Below are 18,650 nucleotides of genomic sequence, written 5' to 3'. Positions count from 1 at the left end.
TTGTCTTAATTGAAATATTCATTTTGAATTACAAAAATTTTCAAAAATAAAGGAAGCACATTGGAAGATATTAACATATGGTCATATTTATTTCAGATTTTTTTTTTATTTTTATTTTTTTAAGATGGAGTCTCACTCTGCTGCCCAGTATGGAGTGCAGTGGTGTGATCTCAGCTCACTGCACACTCGCCTCCCAGGTTCAAGTGATTCTCCTGCCTCAGCCTCCCAAGTAGCTGGGACTACATGCACATGTTACCACACCCAGCTAAGTTTTGTATTTTTAGTAGAGATGGGGTTTTACCATATTGGTCAGGCTGTAGATTTCTTTCTTTTTAAAAACAAAATGTTAGAACTACAGTTTCCCGCCTTCCTCAGTGTCAACCCTGCCCTCCTCCACGAGGTGATTAGTGATGAGACCCTCATGCTTCTGCTCATGGACTACCTAGGTTTACATATTTAATACTGTTTATTTTGTTGCAACATTTTATATAAATGATAGAGTTTCACACCCAGCTTGTTCTTTAATACAATTACCATTTTGAGATTTTTAAAAATCCATGCTAATAAACGTAGCTCTAGTTTATTCATTTTCACTGTGTTATGATATTCCATTCTATGATTAAATTCATTGTCTACTCACAATCTGACAGGTATTTAAGATTGTTTAAATTTTAATGGGGGAGATATTTTTTGCATGCTCATATATGTGCACAGTTTCTCAACAGTGTATGTCTAGACTGGACCTTCTGGGGTGAAAGGTAACTTAACCTCTGATGTGTTCAACTTTACAAAGCATTGTAAAGCAATTATACTCCAAAATTACCCTGGATTGCTGAGATTTGGAAACAACATACAGATATACTGGCCAGGCACTTTAGGAGGCCGAGGCGGGCAGATCAGGAGGTCAGGAGATCCAGACCATCCTGGCCAATATGGTGAAACCCCGTCTGTACTAAAATACAAAAAATTAGCCAGGCGTGGTGACATGTGCCTGTAGTCCTGGTTCCTCAAGAGGCTGAGGCAGGGGAATTGCTTGAACCCGGGAGGCAGAGGTTGCAGTGAGCCGAAATCACAGCGCACACTCAAGCTTGGCGACAGAGTGAGACTCCGTCTCAAAAAAAAGGAAAAAGTACTAGTGGCTTTCCCTTACTGTTAAAAAATAAAGTAATAAACTAGTTTTATTAAAATGCCTGTATCTTTATGTGTGAGACGTGTGCAAATTTTTCATTAAGTTTTTAATAGCAAATGAATACTTTGCCTAGAGGACGTAAAAAAATTTAAATAACATTTAAAAATGTGTTTTGAAAAAGGTGAGTACAAAACCACCTTTTTAGGATACTTTAGTAATACGGTAACACAAGGTTATTGATATAATTGAAAATACACATTATATATTGTGACATAATTTGTCTGATATTTAGACATTCAAAAGTAGAATAATGCTCTAACAGAGTTTCTCTAAGGCCAAAATATCTATTAGGACAGTGCAATGAATCCTATACTCACAAATCAGTTCCCTACATATTCTATAGCTTATTATTATGCATAATGTCTAGCAACACCAGGCGAGAGTTTCTAGTTATAGTCATATAGCTGGCAATGAGGATATTTAGTATCCGTCTTTAAAAGTTTCAGTCTAATGATGTGGATTTTTATCTTGGCTCTGTTATTATCCATCACATAATGAGAGACGTTCAGAGAAGAAATACTTTGGCACGTACCGAACATCCTAGCTTGCACCTCTGCTTCCTGATTTTAGCAGGGAGGTGAGCTAAGGCCAGAGTCAGCCCGTGTTTGGCAGGGTGCTAATGAAGAAACAACACACTTGGTCATAAATATTTCAAGAATACTAGAAAAAGTGTTTAGAATTTTAGGAATGCCTTATTTAATTTAGAAATCCTGCCAGGTGAGGTGGCTGAAGCCTGTAATCCCAGTGAGAGGACTGCTTGTAACCAGGAGGTCCTGAGGCTGCAGTAAGCAATGATCATGCCACTGTCCTCCAGCCTGGGTGAGAAGGCAAGACCCTGTCTCTTTAAAAAAACAAAACAAAACAAAAAAAGCAACAAGAAATTCTTGTAAATTTTTGCTAGAAGACTGACTCTTAATTGACTTCCCTGTCATAGCTACCTGCATGAGAAAGGGCCTTATTCCAAAAAGTTTTGCATAATAGACATCTCAGTCCCAGAAACTCTGTAATGAAAATACCTGAGAGGACACTAAAGATAATACGTAAACCATTCAGTGTTTTAAATGAGTCCCCTCAACATTTTCAGGTAATTCTTACATTGTTTTCTAATTCCTCATGTTGCTCTGAGAAGTCTGGATTCATTTTGATTTCTTCGGCTTGTGACTTTTTTTCCTTTTGAAACCTTTAAGATCTCTTTATATCCAAGGGAAACATCTGTTGAAGCCTGAGGAAAGGGAAGATAAGAAATTGCCCTTTTTCATTTCAATTCTGGTATCACTGTTTGGCGTTTTGACTTGTAGTAAGCATTGTGATTTCGAACTTGCAGTGAGCATTGTGGAGTCGCTCAGTTACCTAAGAACCGCAAATGGGATTGTAGCCCAGCTCTCTCTTCTGGGCTTCAATTTTCTAGGCCTTAAGAATAAGGATGAACCATATACCATCATATTCTTATGTGTGCTTCTGTTATTTACCCTCTCAGATTATAATCTTTACATAATTGCTAATTATTCATCTTTGTATGTCTTTCTACTGACCTATAAAACAATCTTCACTAGTGAATTTTTACAAAGCAGACCTCTTTATTATACTATAAATTCAGTTATGTAAAATATCTCTCAGGTAAGTCTACCACGTGGGGATAGAAAGGCATTTAAAACATTTAATTCAGCCTAGGGTAAGCCACAGGGCCTGACCCTATCCTGGTGCTTGGAGGGTCATCTCCGTGGGGGTGGCAGGCGAGGAGGAGTCACAGCAGGTGTGGCCTGTCAGCACTTTCGCCTCCTAGCTCTGGGACTGTGCATCTCCTGTCTCTGACACCTTCCCAGCTAGCTCTGCATTTCTAGTTGTCACCTATTTTTAAATGTCTAAATTAAATGCCACCTCTGGGAAGCCTTCTCTTGTCTGTCCTGCCCCATTAATTGCTCTTTTAAATTTATGATGGCATTTAATTTGTTTTCCGCCATTAAGTTTATTTTTGTGAATGATTTTTGTCTTAGTAGCTTGTAATTTCTCTGAAAGCCAAACGTGACTCCTTTTCCTTTGATTTCTCTGTGCTATGTGGAACAGTGTGTTGGGGATAGTAGGTGTTCAGGTGTTTTTGCTGTGCAGCCTGGACACACACAGATGTCTCTCTTCTCGCAGGGTTCACCCCGCAAGACAGAGCTGTATGCATGAGCTCATGTTTTGCCCAGGAGGCTCCTTGTGATAGACTTCCTGTGGGTCCCCAGGAGGGCCAGGATCTCTTGGGTGATGGTAGAGGTCTTATTGAGTTGCTGTGTGAAGGCAAATATTTTGGAATATTTGAGACTCAGAATTTGTGGAGTTCCAGGAAATACCCCATTCATTGTTAAGTAAGTCTTGATCTTTATAAGGACAGTTTACGCTAATGCCTTTCTTTTCAAAGTGCCAGAATGAGCTTATTTATTTTCATAAAGCAAATTGTAGAACACGAGGTTTTCTGAAAGTCAAGTGTGGTGGTCTTAGTTCTTTGTTATCTGGCTTTTGTCATTTTACGACAGGCACAAGCTTTAGTTTAACATTTTTATTACATAGAAATAATAGAGTACATATATTGAGGTTTCATAGATGTAATTTTGTTAAATGTACATCACGGTAGATTTAAAAACGAGGGATTTATTTTGTCATTCATAAAGTTGTAATACAGTCTGGAGAAACTATGTGTTAAAAGATAGTGTCTATTTAACCTCGTTATTTGTTTCTTGTAGGAGAAGGTTAGATCCACAATAAATACATGAAGAAATAAGTAGATAGGGGAATTTATCTTAGAAATAAGATCCCCGTCATGGTTTTGAAATGTTAAATGCATGAAGACCCGTCAAAGAGATATACGGACATGATATTTTTTACAGTGCATTTCTAAGTATTTAGTTCTATTTGTCATTCTCTAGTACTAGTAAGCAATGATTGAATGATATAGTAATTTCAAAGTCAGTCCATGTTAATGGGTGTAAATATAGTATCTCTTTACATATACAGATAAATTGGCAATTTTCATATGAAGCATTTAACTTATATAGCAGTTCTTAAATATTTAACTATTTTTATTTCTCTTGAATTTAAGAGCTAACTTTTTTAGCTGTATAACTCTATTGCTCTGTAACTGTATAGAATAAAAGAAGAGAGATTTTTATAAAAGACAGTTTTATAATTTGATTCATAGGAATTTGTGATACTCCGAGTGATGAATTTGTTAAGGTAATTCACATTTGCCTCAAGATGGCAAAGTTAATTATTTGGATCCCAAGATTCTTTACCAGCCCTTATAGGGCTAAGGAAATTTGTAAAAGCATGGTTAAAGCCTCTATGTGAAAGTATACACTCAGCATCTCCTTACTCATATCATAATTGAAAACACAGATAATGTTAAACTCGTAGTTCGGATTGTATTAAAATGCTAAAACTCATGATAGCCAACCCAAGTTGCCAGACTTGATCTTTTGTGGCATCGTGCTTATCAACTTGTTATAATATTTTACTGTTGATTATTGAGTTTTGCTCTGCTTTTGACTATTCATTATTCAGAATTAATTAACTGGACAGCATTTTATTAGTTACAGGGATTGTTTTGAACTCATTTGTATTAGAAAAAAAAGTAATATTATCGACTATTTCACAAATGCAATTGAAAAGGGGCAGAAGATCAAACAGAGGAAGTATTCAAGGTTTTGTTGACGGTTCAGAGTTCCTTTATTATTAAAGGTATTAAAAGGTCTTAAATGGTAAACCTGAAATATTATTTTGTATAAGTACTAATTTGTTATTTTCAGCATTTGTTTCATACTGGAAATAATTAAGGTTTATTTTTCTCAAAGACTGATTTTGTAAAAATGTATAGTTGTGATCTATTTTTATGCTTATCAAAGGAGCCTTTTTATGTACCCACACGGTCACACAGAAGGACTCCTGGTTCAGGAAGCAGCTTTGGGCTTTGCCTTTTCTTCCCAGCAGCGTGGTGGTGCAGGCCGCCGGGTGCGTGCAGGAGAGGCCCTGCTCCAGCTGCACCGCCGCACACCAGCAGACAGCAGGGCTTGTCTGAGTGGTTGAGTATGGATAGCATTTCATTTAGCCTTTGCTCTGACAGCCCATGCCCTGGATAAGTGGTGTAGGCCTGTACAGGTGAAATCTATTCTCACTTTTGCCTCAGGGGTGACTGGACTGTAACAGAATTTTTCAAACCCGTTGGGCCCAACCGCAAAGCAGAGAATAAATGGCTGAAGTGCCAGGCCTCGACAGAAAAATCAATGCCTGGTTATACAGACATGACAGACCAGGCCTGCAGTGCTCCTCGCAGAGGCTGTGTGCGCGCTACACCTCAGGGTTCACACACACGCTGCTGGGGCCTTCGGTGCTGGTGTGCAGGCCATGTTTACATTGTTTTCTCTCTCCTTCATGCAGGAAATTTACATGCCACTTATGTGACAGAAGTTTCACTGAGAAGTGGGCCCTGAACAACCACATGAAACTGCACACGGGAGAAAAGCCGTTTAAATGTACCTGGCCCACGTGCCATTACTCATTCCTCACAGCCTCCGCAATGAAAGACCACTACAGGACACACACAGGTGTGCCACGCCGCCTCCCATCCCAGGAGGCCGGGCAGAGGGAGACGGGGTGGACTGTGGGAGCAGAGGCATTCATTATCTCATCTTCAGAGTAATCAATGGAAATGATGTCCTGCTTTGAGATTGTGGTAATTACCTATTTATAGGTATGATATCATTTCATTATTTTTCAGTGAGAAGGTAATTTTAAAGTGACATTTTTGCTTGTGTGTGAATGTGTTTATATAAAATAAGTTTATATTTAGAAGCACATTTATGGTGGATGTCTGTAGACATATTTGTATGTGTTTAACACATCTTTTTGGAAGATCTTTATAGAAGGTCATATGCAGAGACTAAGTTTTCAGAGAGAACTAGTCTTGTGTTTTGTTACTGATATAAACGAATTTCCATAATATGTTTGAATGTTATTGAATCTCGGTTTTATGTACCATTTTAAGAAATTGTTACAAGTTAATAGTTCTCTTCTGAGGAGGATACTATCAGATCCAAGAGATTTTGATAATTGATACAAAGACACTAATTTGCATTTAGCTACTATAATGTTTTTGGAAAATTGTGTATTAAAAATGTTCAAATTCCCATACATTTCACATCAGAACATGTAACAGAGGGTGTGGAATTTAAGCGAATTGATAGGTGAAGCAACACTGAGAGTCCATCTGTGGTAGGCGTGGTCCGAGAACTCTCAGCTGGGGCCTTATAAGTGTAAATCTCAGTAAGACCTTATTGTTAGGGCTGTGATTTCTTTTTCATAGTCTGTCTAGTGGACCCAAAACTTCCTTACAAGCTTATCTTTGAGTCTATCCCCATAGCACTGTGACCATATTCCTGTGAGCAGTGGGCCCAAAACTTCCTTACAAGCTTCTGTTCGAGTCTGCCCCTGTAGCACTATGACTGTATTCCTGTGAGCTGTTTGCTGTATTTGTGGTCCTCTTTCTCTTTATACCTCTCAGAATGTATTTTGTTTCTGGGAAAAAAATAATAAATTTTAATCAGTATTCCCAAATGTTCTGATTGCCAAGAATTTTATATTATTGTTAGAAATTATAGGTTAAAAGTTCTTCTCAAGCAGTTTGTGGGAAGCCCAGGCCTCCTTAGCTTCCTTGACAAGGGTGTTGACGATTTAAGGTCTCCAGCCTGCCCTGAGAGATCACTTATATCGAACAGCAGATGAAAAGCCAGTGCAGATGTAATTTATCGTCGGCGTTTCCTTCTAAAGAATAATTGTGGAGACTTGGCTGGATCAATAATATAGATTTTTGTTGTTAGGTCTTGTAGTCTGCACCATAATGAGAGATCGGGGACAGTGGCTGTTTTCTAATAGAAAATAAAGGATTCGTTTCCGTGTCTCTCTACATTTGAATGCAGAATGGCACACTTGAAACTAATTCAAGCTGTACAAAGAGAAGTCTCCCATTATATCTCTACTATCATATAAATATGGCATACGGAATGAACCCCCTCTAAATTCAGGAAATTTTACATTTTGTTTTTTCTTAAATTTTTTTTTCTCAAAAAAATACTCCGTTTGCCTGCTAATCAACGTTAACATCCCAACCCACTCCGGGAAAAAAAAAAAAAAAAAAAAAAGAGGCAAGTGAAAATTTGGTTTAGGATGAAAAACAAATCAAGCCACCTAGGTAAATATGACCTACAATACATTGGAGACTAACATCCTAAATGAAATCCTACACATCAAAAATCAAGGTCACTAATGTATCGAGAATCAAATCACATGGAAAATTAATAGTTTTTCTTTTTATTTGTATAAATCTCAAAATAGGGAAAGGAATAAAAATCTATACAGCATATATGTAAATATGCAGCATCTATACATGTAGAAAATAGAAATCTTAAGAGGGTTTTTCTATGCTTGTTCATGTTTTTATTTTACAAGATGTAGGTCACAAAGAAGTTCCTGAATGACAGAAAGGAAGAACACTTGAATCCAAAAGTCCTAAGATTGCTCTTTCCTCATTAGAAATTTTGCTTATTGAATGATGGAGCACGGACTCTCCCGCTACCACACATCACCAGATTCGTGTGTGGTGCTGCAGGACACTCACTCGTTGTACACACAGCAGGCAGCACCCACAGACTCACAGTGAGGAATTGATTGGAGGGAACGATTTTGCCTCGACATAGAAAACTATGTTAATATTAACGAGCAAATTGTCTCATGGGATTAAAAAAGTCTAGTTTCAATGTTATTTAATTGATAATACAGCTAGTTAGAAGGATTTATTACAAATTGATTAAATAATTATATGAGTGATTATAATTAAACTTTATTCTTTATAGCCCATCTACTCTATTCTTTCTATATTGAAATCATAATACCAAGAAATAAACTCAGCCCCAAAATAGGAAAGTAAAGATCACAAAAATATTGAAATTCAGCCTTAGTTTTAAAATGATAATGATGAACATTTTAACAGACCCTTAGGAAATACGATTAAGCATAATTTGGTTAATCTTATTTATGTATATGCGTTTGTTAATATTAGGAAAGCCAGTAATGTTCTTAAGTAAAGGGAAAACTCTTGTGAATACTGAAGTTATTCTCCCTATATATACGATTTATTGCAACCTTAAAAAAGCAATTATAATTTCTGAAACCTCACAAGTTTCTATTATGATATACCAAAGTGATTTGGAACAACACAGGCTGACTCTGGCCAGACTCTTGAAAGACTTGTTGCATTAAATGTCTAAATGAGTAAAGTAGATACAGATAGATACAAATGATTTATTTTATTTCTGGAAAAACATTTTATAATTTCACTGAATCTCTCTAAGGTTAGCATTTTTCTTCTACTTTGCCCTTCTTTGTGAGTCTTATGGGATGATCTGCCTAGCTGGCCAGCACTTACTGCCTAAATATGCTGCAGTAGAAAGATAGATTGCATTTATAAACTGTAGGGGAAATGTTAGCTTGTATAAAAATGCTTTAAAAAATGAGTATTTGCACACATTTAACAAATACTAAGTCTGCCAAATCTGTCTCTAAGTGTTGCAAAGGTTTCCAATCCAGAGCTATCATTAAAGATGAATAGTACGAATTTTTGTACAATTTCGTTAGCAATCCCTAGACTTCCCTTTTTATGCCATGAAAGTGAGAAACATAAACAGCATTGAATTGCTATTGGTAGTAATATATATTTTATTGTTACTTGGGATCATCAACATGTTCAAGGAAACCATTTAATTCACATTATTAAGAAGGAAGTGATTAAGGAAGACCCTAATAGAATCAGGTAGAACCAATTCAATATCCTTAAGTTGTTGGAAAATTCAATATGTTTTATTTAAGCAGAACCATATATACTGTATATTAACTATTCTAAGCAATCTTTACTCAGCTCAGAAAGGCCAGATGTATGGGAATTGTAAAAAATCAGGATATGCATAAAAACTGTTCAAGTGCATAAAGCAGCCCCATCTGGAAGACATCTACCAGAAATGAAGTTGTACAAAACCATTCCATTGATAATAAAGCTAATTTTTATGGGTCTGACAAGTATGTAATTATGTTCAGTGGTGCTTTTCAGATTTTATCACAGTCAATAAACTGCAGTGGTAATTTCATTCCCATTTGACATATTTACATGGAAACATTTGATTGGAGGAATTAGTAACCCTGAAAGCCTTGATAGATATGTTTTAATGATCTGTGACCTCCGCAGTCCCTCATCTGTTTATTGTTGCAACAGGCGAGAAGTCGTTTCTGTGTGACCTCTGCGGCTTTGCCGGAGGGACCCGCCACGCCCTCACCAAGCACCGCCGGCAGCACACAGGTCAGTTCCGCGTCTGCACTGGCCCCTTCTCTGCAGAGAGGACAGCAAGGCGGCAGATACCCCAGCCTCAATTCTTGATGTCATCAATTACTTTCGTTTTTAATTTTTATAACATCAGTGTACTTGAAGGCCTACAGATAATTTCAGTTGAATAACATAAGATTTTAAATCATCTGTTTTTATATATTTAAAATGTAGACCTATTCCATATTTCAAGAAGCAGGTATCCTCAGTAAATTCATGTTAAGTAGATGTAAAACAACAGGTTGGCTTCCAAAGCCCAGATATAGGAGACTGTTTTCTCTGTTGGCAAATCTCTGCTTTAGGCCTCGTGGGTGGAAAATGGGGAGTCTTTGTCAGCCCCTCTCCCTTTCAGTCATTCTCTCTACCCACCTAGTAGCTAATCACCCGCCTCCCTATTTAGCTAGCTACATGTCTCCTCCCTCCCTCCCTTTTTCTCTCTTTCTCTCTCCCTACCTCCCTGTCTCCCTCCCTACCTGCCTGTCCATCAATCCACGTGTGTTTAGATAGGATTTGAAGTCAAGGCTGTTTCAATTGTTCTTGGTATTAAAAATGGAAAGCAACAAAAAGCAACATAAGAGTTAATTATGGTCATTGAAGAGGACTTTTTCCTCCATGATGTGCATTCTCCATGATTCAATGAAATAGAATAGATTCCTTGATTAGAGCTATATTGGCCCATTTTCACACTACTGATAAAGACATACCCGAGACTGGGCAATTTACAAAAGAAAGTGGTTTATTGGTCTTATAGTTCCACATGGCTGGGGAGACCTCACAATCATTGGTGGAAGGTGAAGGGCACGTCTTACATGCCCTTCATGTAAGAAAGAGAGCTTGTTCAGGGAAACTCCCCTTTTTAAAACAATCAGATCTCATGAGACTTATTCAGTATCATGAGAACAGCACAGGAAAGACCTGCTCCCATGATTCAGATACCTCCCACTAGGTCCCTCCCACAACATGTGGGAATTTAAGATGAGATTTGGGTAGGGACACAGCCAAACCATATCAGGAGCACTTAAAGATGAAAAGTGTTAAACATTTATAAAATTGTATTACCTACTTTATATAATCTAATGGGTCTTATAAGTAATTATTTTCATAATACTAATTTATATATGCCTAGGACAGTGCCGATTTATAGTGATTTCTTGTAATTATTAATAGAACCACTTTTTACTCTAAACATTTCCTAGTTCAGATGATAAGTCACTTGATGACAAAATTGGTAACTAAATGTCCTACTTTTCTTTAGGTCTCATGAGAATGGTTGAGTTTGTCAGTCATACTCAAAATGGCATGAAATTAAAATATATAAAATGTGTTATTTATGGTACATTATGATTCTTGATATGTTGTATTTAACAGTTAGGTATAGGTAGCTTCAATGCCCAATATGGTATTTGCAATATCAATGAAAATTAATGCCAGCCATTCCTTTTAGATGTGTTAATATGATTCAGATTTTCATAAGGGATACGAGTTATTATTGAGTCAATGGGAAATTTCAATGTTTAGCATAATATTGGAAACATAAACTAAACTTTGAAAACAAAGTTCATTTTAAGTTTATGGAAGCCGCCAGTGCATGCATGATTGTAATCCACTGGCTGAAGGATTCAGTGGAAGAGATGACAGGAGGGGCCCACTTAGTGGTAATTGTTCTTGACCACTGCTGTAATGAAATTGGAAATGGGAAATATTTATGGTAATAGTGTGCTCATGAGGGCTTTTTTGTTCTTAATGTTTTCATTTTATCAGTGCTCAAATTGTTACTATTTAAATGCCATTGAAGTTCACCTTGTCCCACCTGGTATGGCCCCAGGAAACATCAGACTGCTGTGCCACCTCTGCCAGTGGCAGGTCAGTGCCCATTGCAGTGGAGACAGGAATGTTGTGATCACAGGCGTTCCCAGTGATAGATCGATCAGGACGCCTGCATTGAGCTGGCACAACTTTATATTTTATGTCAGGTCCAGAGGCTCCTTATTACTTTGCTATTAACTTTATACTATATAGGACAATGTCTCACAGACAGAGGCATCTGTCTTTTTGGCGTTTATCTGCCTCTGTGGCACAAATCAAACATGATTCTTTAACACCAAAGTCAGTTCTTAAGACTGTTTGCTTCAACAAAACAGCTTAGCACAACTCAGTCTAGGCACGTAACTTTTATGCTGGATTTAAAATATTTAAGCAACACACAACCATTTTCCCCCAAGGCCAGACTTGTATGGTACATTTGAAATCTATATTTCTCTGATGTATTCCTCTTTGACATGGTTTACCTTTTTACCGCGGAGTACTCACGCAAATTATAATCAGCTTGGAAAGGGATAGGTATCAAAAGTGCTCCAAATGGTGTAAATAATTCCTCACCGCGATACAGACTGTCCAGGGGGCTGACACAAAACATCTTCCATTCTAAGATTTACTTGTATCACCTGTCAGAGACCCTTGATTCAAGGGCACAAGAGCAGATCCTCACGTGTAGTTAAACAGTCTTGGCCAGCTTAATAACCACCAGCCCGCCCAAAGGAATGCAACTGTGTGTTTCCATGAGAAGCGGTCAGCCCGACTGATGGACAGTTGACACACAAAGGACACCGCACTATGACAACAGCCCTTCTGCTGTTCCTTCTCTGGCTTTCCTTGTCAGTGGGGCCTCAGATGCAATATGTTTCTTAATGATTATTTTAGCCAAGATTACTGCTTGTAACAGAAAGTGTGAAAAGCAACAGAATTTAAACGAACAGGTACCTGTTATGTAAGAGGGAAATAGGAGGAAAGGAAATTTCCCCTTGTTCTGCTTTTTTGCAAAACGTATGTACAGGTAGCCCTAGTAACTTACAGATAACATTGTTTGAGAGTAGCGAATATCTTACTTAGATTTATTCATCCTTTTGCCTTTGAGATGACAAAGGATTTGAAAAGCAGCACTTTTGCCAATATGCACCAAACCTGTTTGATCAGTCTGCCATTAGTATTTTTTCCTTAACAGGAAATATATATATGTCTTCATATAATGTCTTTATATAATGTATGTCATCTTCAAACCATTAGCAAATATATAGCAAACTTAAATTCTTATTGCAAATTTGTAAGATTTTCTTTCAAACTTGGGTGTAGAACTCAGGTTTATATTTTTGGGTATATATTGAGACTAACAACCACAAAACTCCGTCTGTATTTCTTTAGTGTATTTTCCTGAAGAAATTACCCATAATAGAGAAAAAGAATTATCAAATTATATATTAGAGTAATAGTGTTGAACATGTAACTGATTGATGAGTTTCAGATTAACTATTATGTACAGATTTGAATAATCTGTGGTTGTATAAATTGACATGGACGTAACTATCAAGAGCCCAGGTGTGTGAGCCATGCTTAGCATAGTATTTTATGTAGCATGATATTTTTGTAGCATTGTGTTTTTCCCTGTCGTCGTGTATATAATTCAAACTTGTTTAATATTATACAATGTAATCTATTGTGTGGTCAAAGAAAACATGAAAAGACCATTTATAATTTATTATAATATAATACTAGGTTAATGTGAACTATAGAGAATATATGTGACATTTTTCTTTAAAAGGATTGTTTTTAAATTTAAATTTTGTCACATAAAGATTTTCATGTAAGTTTAAATAAAATGAGCTACATTAAACAGTTTTTAAAGAGGTTATGTTAAACTATGAAACCAAGAAAATTAAGTTCAAAGATTTTAGATGACCTTTAATTTGTACCATTGACTTAGGCAAAGGAGTTCATGGTGTCACCCTTTTACCCCACTTCAGATATCAGCAAAATCTATGAAAAATGGATAGTTCAAAGATACCTACCAACGCTGTTACAATAAAGAAAATAGCAGTGAGTTATGGTGCCAAAACATTTTGTAAACAGATTGAATGGAATAAGGAGACATCAGAATATATTTGTGAACTTGCATAATGAACAAAATATTTAAATTGGTTGACCACATAGATTTATTATATTAAAAGTAGAAGATTTATACTACCTACCTAAGTCTTATTATACAGCTACCATAATCACAGTAGTATTTTGGAGGTATAAAGATGGACACAAAACCAATGGAACAAAAGAGCATCCAGGAATAGACCTGTACATTTATTTGTCAATTGTTTTTAAATAAGACACCATATTAAAGATAAATTTAGCAAATGATGTGCAAAACCCTTATGGTGGAAACATCAGAACACTGCTGAGAAAAATGAAAGAAGACCTAAACAGAGTGATATACCATGTTTATAGATTAGACAGGTTAATATTGTTAAGATTTCAGTTTCCTTCACATCAATCAATCTAAATCCCATCTGGCTATTTTTTTAAAAAGATATTGACAAGCTGATATTCAAATTTATATGGAAATTCAAAGACTTGAAATAAGTCACTAACATTGAGAAAGAACAAAATAGGAGGACTTACACTACTTGATGTCAAGACTTATAATGTTGCAATAAGAAAATCCTTCTGGTATTGTTATCAAGGTAGACAAATGTTTATCAGTGGAAGAGGATGAAGATTACAGAAATAGACCTACACTACATGGTGAATTTTGTTGTTGTTGTTGTTTTTTACAAAAGAGTAAAGGCGATTTAGTCTTTTCAACATTCTATGTTGTAACAATTGGACAATTGGCTATCCATGTTCAATGAAAATGAACTTTGACCCACACTTCATACCATATACAAAAATTAACTCAAAATGATGATAATCTAAATATAAAGCTTAAAACTATATAAATTCTAGAAGAAAACATAGGTTAAAAATTATATCTGACTTTAGGTTATTAATGATTTCCTTTTTTTTCTTTTTCTTGACACAGAGTCTTGCTCTGTCACCAGGCTGGAGTGCAGTGGTGCGACCTCGGCTCACTGCAACCTCTGACTCCCTGGTTCAAGCAATTCTCCTGCCTCAGCCTCCCCAGTAGCTGGGATTACAGGTGCCACCATGCCCAGCTAATTTTTGTATTTTTTATAGAGATGGGGTTTCACCATGTTGGCCAGGATGCTCTCCATCTTCTGACCTCGTGATCCGCCCAAAGTGCTGGGATTACAGGTGTGAGCCACCAAGCCCGGCCCAATGATTTCTTTGATATGCCATCAGTAGCCTGATTCATAAAATAAAAACTAACTTGAAAAATTATGCTGATAAATTGAAAACTTTGTAAAGTAAAACTTCTCTTTAAAAGGTGCTATGAACAGAATTAAGACAAATGAAAAAGTATATTTAAGTGACAAATTTTATAATTTTTATCCAGAATATGTAAAGAACTTTCAAAACACAATTCTGAGAAAACAACCACTTAAAAATGAGTCAAAAAGTTGAAGCAGATATTTCTCCAAAGAATATAAAGGTATGGCAGATGAGCACATGGAAGGATCCTCAGCATCCTCAGAGGAATGCAGGTGTAAAGCGTTCACTACAACAAGTGTTGGCGGGGATTTGATGCAAGTCATAAATTGCTGGTAGGAATGTAAAGTGTTCAAACCACTTTGTGAAACAGTGTGGCAGTTTCTTACCCAAATTGAGGAAATATATGTTCATATAATGACTTGCATGTGAAGGCTCGGAGCAGATTTATTTGTTGTAGTAGCCAAAAATGGAAATAACTCAAATGTCCTTCAGTAGACAAATGGTTAATCAAACTTGGTACACCCATATAATGGAATACTGCTTAGCAACGAAAGTAAATGAAGTAATTATACTCATAGTAGCATAGATGAGTCAGAAAATAATTATGCTGAGACAAAGAGTCCAGACAGTAGAGAGTTCATACTATATGTATCCAGGTATATAAATTTCTTGGAAATACTAACTAATACAACAGTGACAGAAAGCATGGTGGCTTGACAGTGGGATGAGCAGGGAACCAGGAAGTTAACAGGAGTCCTTTTGGGGATGATGGTTGTGTTCATTATCTTGATTGTGGCAGTAGTTTCATCAATAACAAAGCTTATCAAATGGAAGTTTTTGTATGTCAATTATGACTCATTGAAGCTGTTTAAAATGCTTACTACATTTGGCCTCATATGGCCAGTCTAGACAGATACAGGTCAGGTTAGTACAATAATTTGTAAGTGTTGTTTTATCTAGACCAGTGCTTCCTTTGTGTTTCTGTTTTTCATGTGTGCTGCACTTTGACATTGGTGTGCATTAAATTACTACTCATTTATTTAAATGAACAAATCAAATTGTTTTCAGATATGCTGTGTGGATGTTCATATTCCATGATACAGAATATTCCTGTGTCAAATTTGAATAGCTTCAACTATTTTCCTTTACTCTTATTCAATATCAATGTCATATATTTTCCACCAAATTAAAGCAAAATCTGCTATCATTGTAAAAGTAAATTTTTGTGTAAGTCATTTCAGTACAATTGAGTTGTCTATAGCTATTTACGTCATTTGACCAGAGGTTTAGAAACTGAGAACAAAGAGTTATTCAAGCAGACCTCAGGTGCCCACATGAGTGGGGTGCTATAGATGGGATTTATCTTGTAGACAAAGGCTAAAAGTGACAAAAATGCCTTTCAATTCAGATTTTTACTCTACTTGGTATATAGTCTTTAAAAAAAAAACAAGAATAAGTCAAATATTTCCTGGTAGGATGTGTTAAATGATGTCTTTCTGTCATATTCATTAACTGTGTAAAACCATGAATTATTTTATATTTGCTAGCCATTCATCTTTTTCCTGGTTATGAGCTCTTGATGAGAAGCATTTGTGTGCTCCTTTCATCTCTGGCAGAGACTTGTTGACCAATATCAGTGTTTAGGCAGTTCTGCCATCATAATGATAAAAGCCACTGGCTATTGCGAACTCTGCACTAAGTGTGCTCTTTCCGTATTTTTTGTTGTCTTTAATCCTCACAATTACCCTGCATGTTTGGTGGTGTTATTCTCTTGATGTTGTTCAAGGCGTCTAATAGGTAGGAAGTGAAATATGGCAAAACTGGGATCAGAATTGAAGTCCATCTGGCTTCATCTAAGTACTGTGCTGCAATGCGAGAGAAAATACCAGCAAATGAGTTGTGTACGCATTCAGTTAAATGTTACTACAATTATGGGTAAGCAGTATAAATAGACACAGAATGTAGGGCAAACTTCTAAACGTTCTGATTTTCAGATATGATTTTGCTGATAGCCAAATTGATAGAGAGTAATTTTAAACTAAGATATTTTGCTCCTCATTTTCTAAGTAAGTCAGTATACTCATACAGCTATCACAAAAACATGGAAAGTAAGAAATAACAAGTAGCATCATTGAATAGATGCAGAACTGATCCATCTTATATGTAAAATTTGCCAGGAAAAATGTAGAGAAAAATATCACTATACATTATGTTTTTGAGAATATGGGAGTGAAGTTTTCTCTAAATCTTACTGTCCAATACAAATGTAATGTGACCTATACATGTATAATATTATTTCCTGGAAGCCATATTTAAAAAAAGGAATAGTAACAGCTATAACCATTTTACAAAAGTTAATTTAACCAAATTCAAATTATCATTTCTACATCAAATCAATGTAACATTATTAACGTTATTTTTATTATAATCTTTGTACTATGATTTTGAAATTTGGTATTTTACAATTTAGAATATCACCATTCAGAGGCTAAATTTTCATCTGAAATATATGGTCTATATTTAGATTTGATAAAAGTTACACTTCAAAAAGTAGATTCACATTCCCAAGCTGTTCCAACCATATTTAAGCATTTTTTCAATAGCTGAGTCGAGTATCAGTTTTTACATTTAAATTTACATTAATTAAAGTTAAATATTCCCGTTTTCAGTGCCTATAGCCAGTGGAATTAAAAGCTGATAAGACTCAGTAATTCTTTGAGTGTGTGTGGGGTGGGGAGGAAGTAAGAGGGAGGGGTCAAATGAAGGAAATACTTTGTTCAAGATACCAGTATTCTGTTGCAGTCTCTTCGTGTCCTCTGCAAGCCATGAACTTCTCATGGGTAGAAGGGTTACATTTTATAAGCACGTTCACACACACACAGAGTCACGTATCACGTAACCTTTAGATCAACAGACGACATACACAGTGGTGGTCCCATGAGATTATGATGCTGTATTTTTACTGTACCTTTTCTGTGTTTAGATGTGTTTAGATACGCAGATACTTATTATTGTGTTACAGTTGCCTACAGTATAGTAGCATGCTGTACAAGTTTGTAGCCCAGGGACAACGGGCTATACCGTCTAGCTAGGTATGTAGTAGGCTATGCCGTCTAGGTTTGTAAAGTCACTGCAGGATGTTCTCACTACAATATAATCACCTAATCACACGTTTTTTAGAACCTGTCCCTGCCATTAAGCACTACATAGCTGTCTGTCTATTTACCGATGTCTGTCTGTCTGTTTACCTATCTATACCTGTCCCTGCCATTAAGCACTACATAGCTGTCTGTCTGTCTATTTACCGATGTCTGTCTGTCTGTTTACCTATCTATCTGTTATAGCTACATAGGGTTGGTGTATTTTAATGTGGTATTAAATATTCTAAATATTTCTTTGGGGTCTCTTTTTGCTCAGCTTAATATGGTGTATTTTGTTGTTGTTGTTGTTGCTTCTGACACTTTTTTAAGTGGTGCCCATTTATAGCTTGATTTTATTTATTTTTCTTCATATCTGATGTTAAGATTTTACTAAGTTTTATATTATATATTCAAACTCTAACTTTGATATATGCTATCCTTGGTCTTAACCTCACTAAGATTTTTGTAATGGCTCTAATATAACATAGTTTGTTAAATCATTTTAAATACAGTGCTGAACCATACCTAGAATTTAGATTCCTCTTTATGTAAAATAAATTTTAACCATATAATATACACTTTGCTTACATTCTAATATAAAAACCAAAATCAGTGATATCTTCTAATTTCTCACTCTGAGAATAAATATCCAAATGTCCTAAATGTGTGGAGTCCATTGAATCATATTCTTGACATTTCATGGAAATAAGTGTTTTTTAAATTGTCATTACCAGGTTTGTTCCTTCGTTTTCAGTTGTCA

General features: G+C 36.0%; 1 protein-coding gene across 1 annotated transcript in view; it reads left to right on the top strand.

Annotated features, from left to right (window-relative positions):
• The window catches only part of ZNF407 (zinc finger protein 407), a 459,175-nt gene that overhangs the window by 264,139 nt on the left and 176,386 nt on the right, over window positions 1-18,650 (top strand). Inside the window, exons 5-6 of the mRNA XM_012465418.3 lie at window positions 5,603-5,769; window positions 9,486-9,569. Of these exons, the coding sequence (XP_012320841.2) occupies window positions 5,603-5,769; window positions 9,486-9,569 (251 nt within the window). The remainder of the gene's footprint in view (window positions 1-5,602; window positions 5,770-9,485; window positions 9,570-18,650) is intronic.

The sequence above is a fragment of the Aotus nancymaae genome, unplaced genomic scaffold (genome assembly GCF_030222135.1).
Source record: "Aotus nancymaae isolate 86718 unplaced genomic scaffold, 86718_ANA_hifiasm-v0.15.2.pri h1tg000020l, whole genome shotgun sequence".
NCBI classification, from domain to species: Eukaryota; Metazoa; Chordata; class Mammalia; order Primates; family Aotidae; genus Aotus; species Aotus nancymaae.
This window is presented reverse-complemented; position numbering and strand designations above follow the sequence as displayed.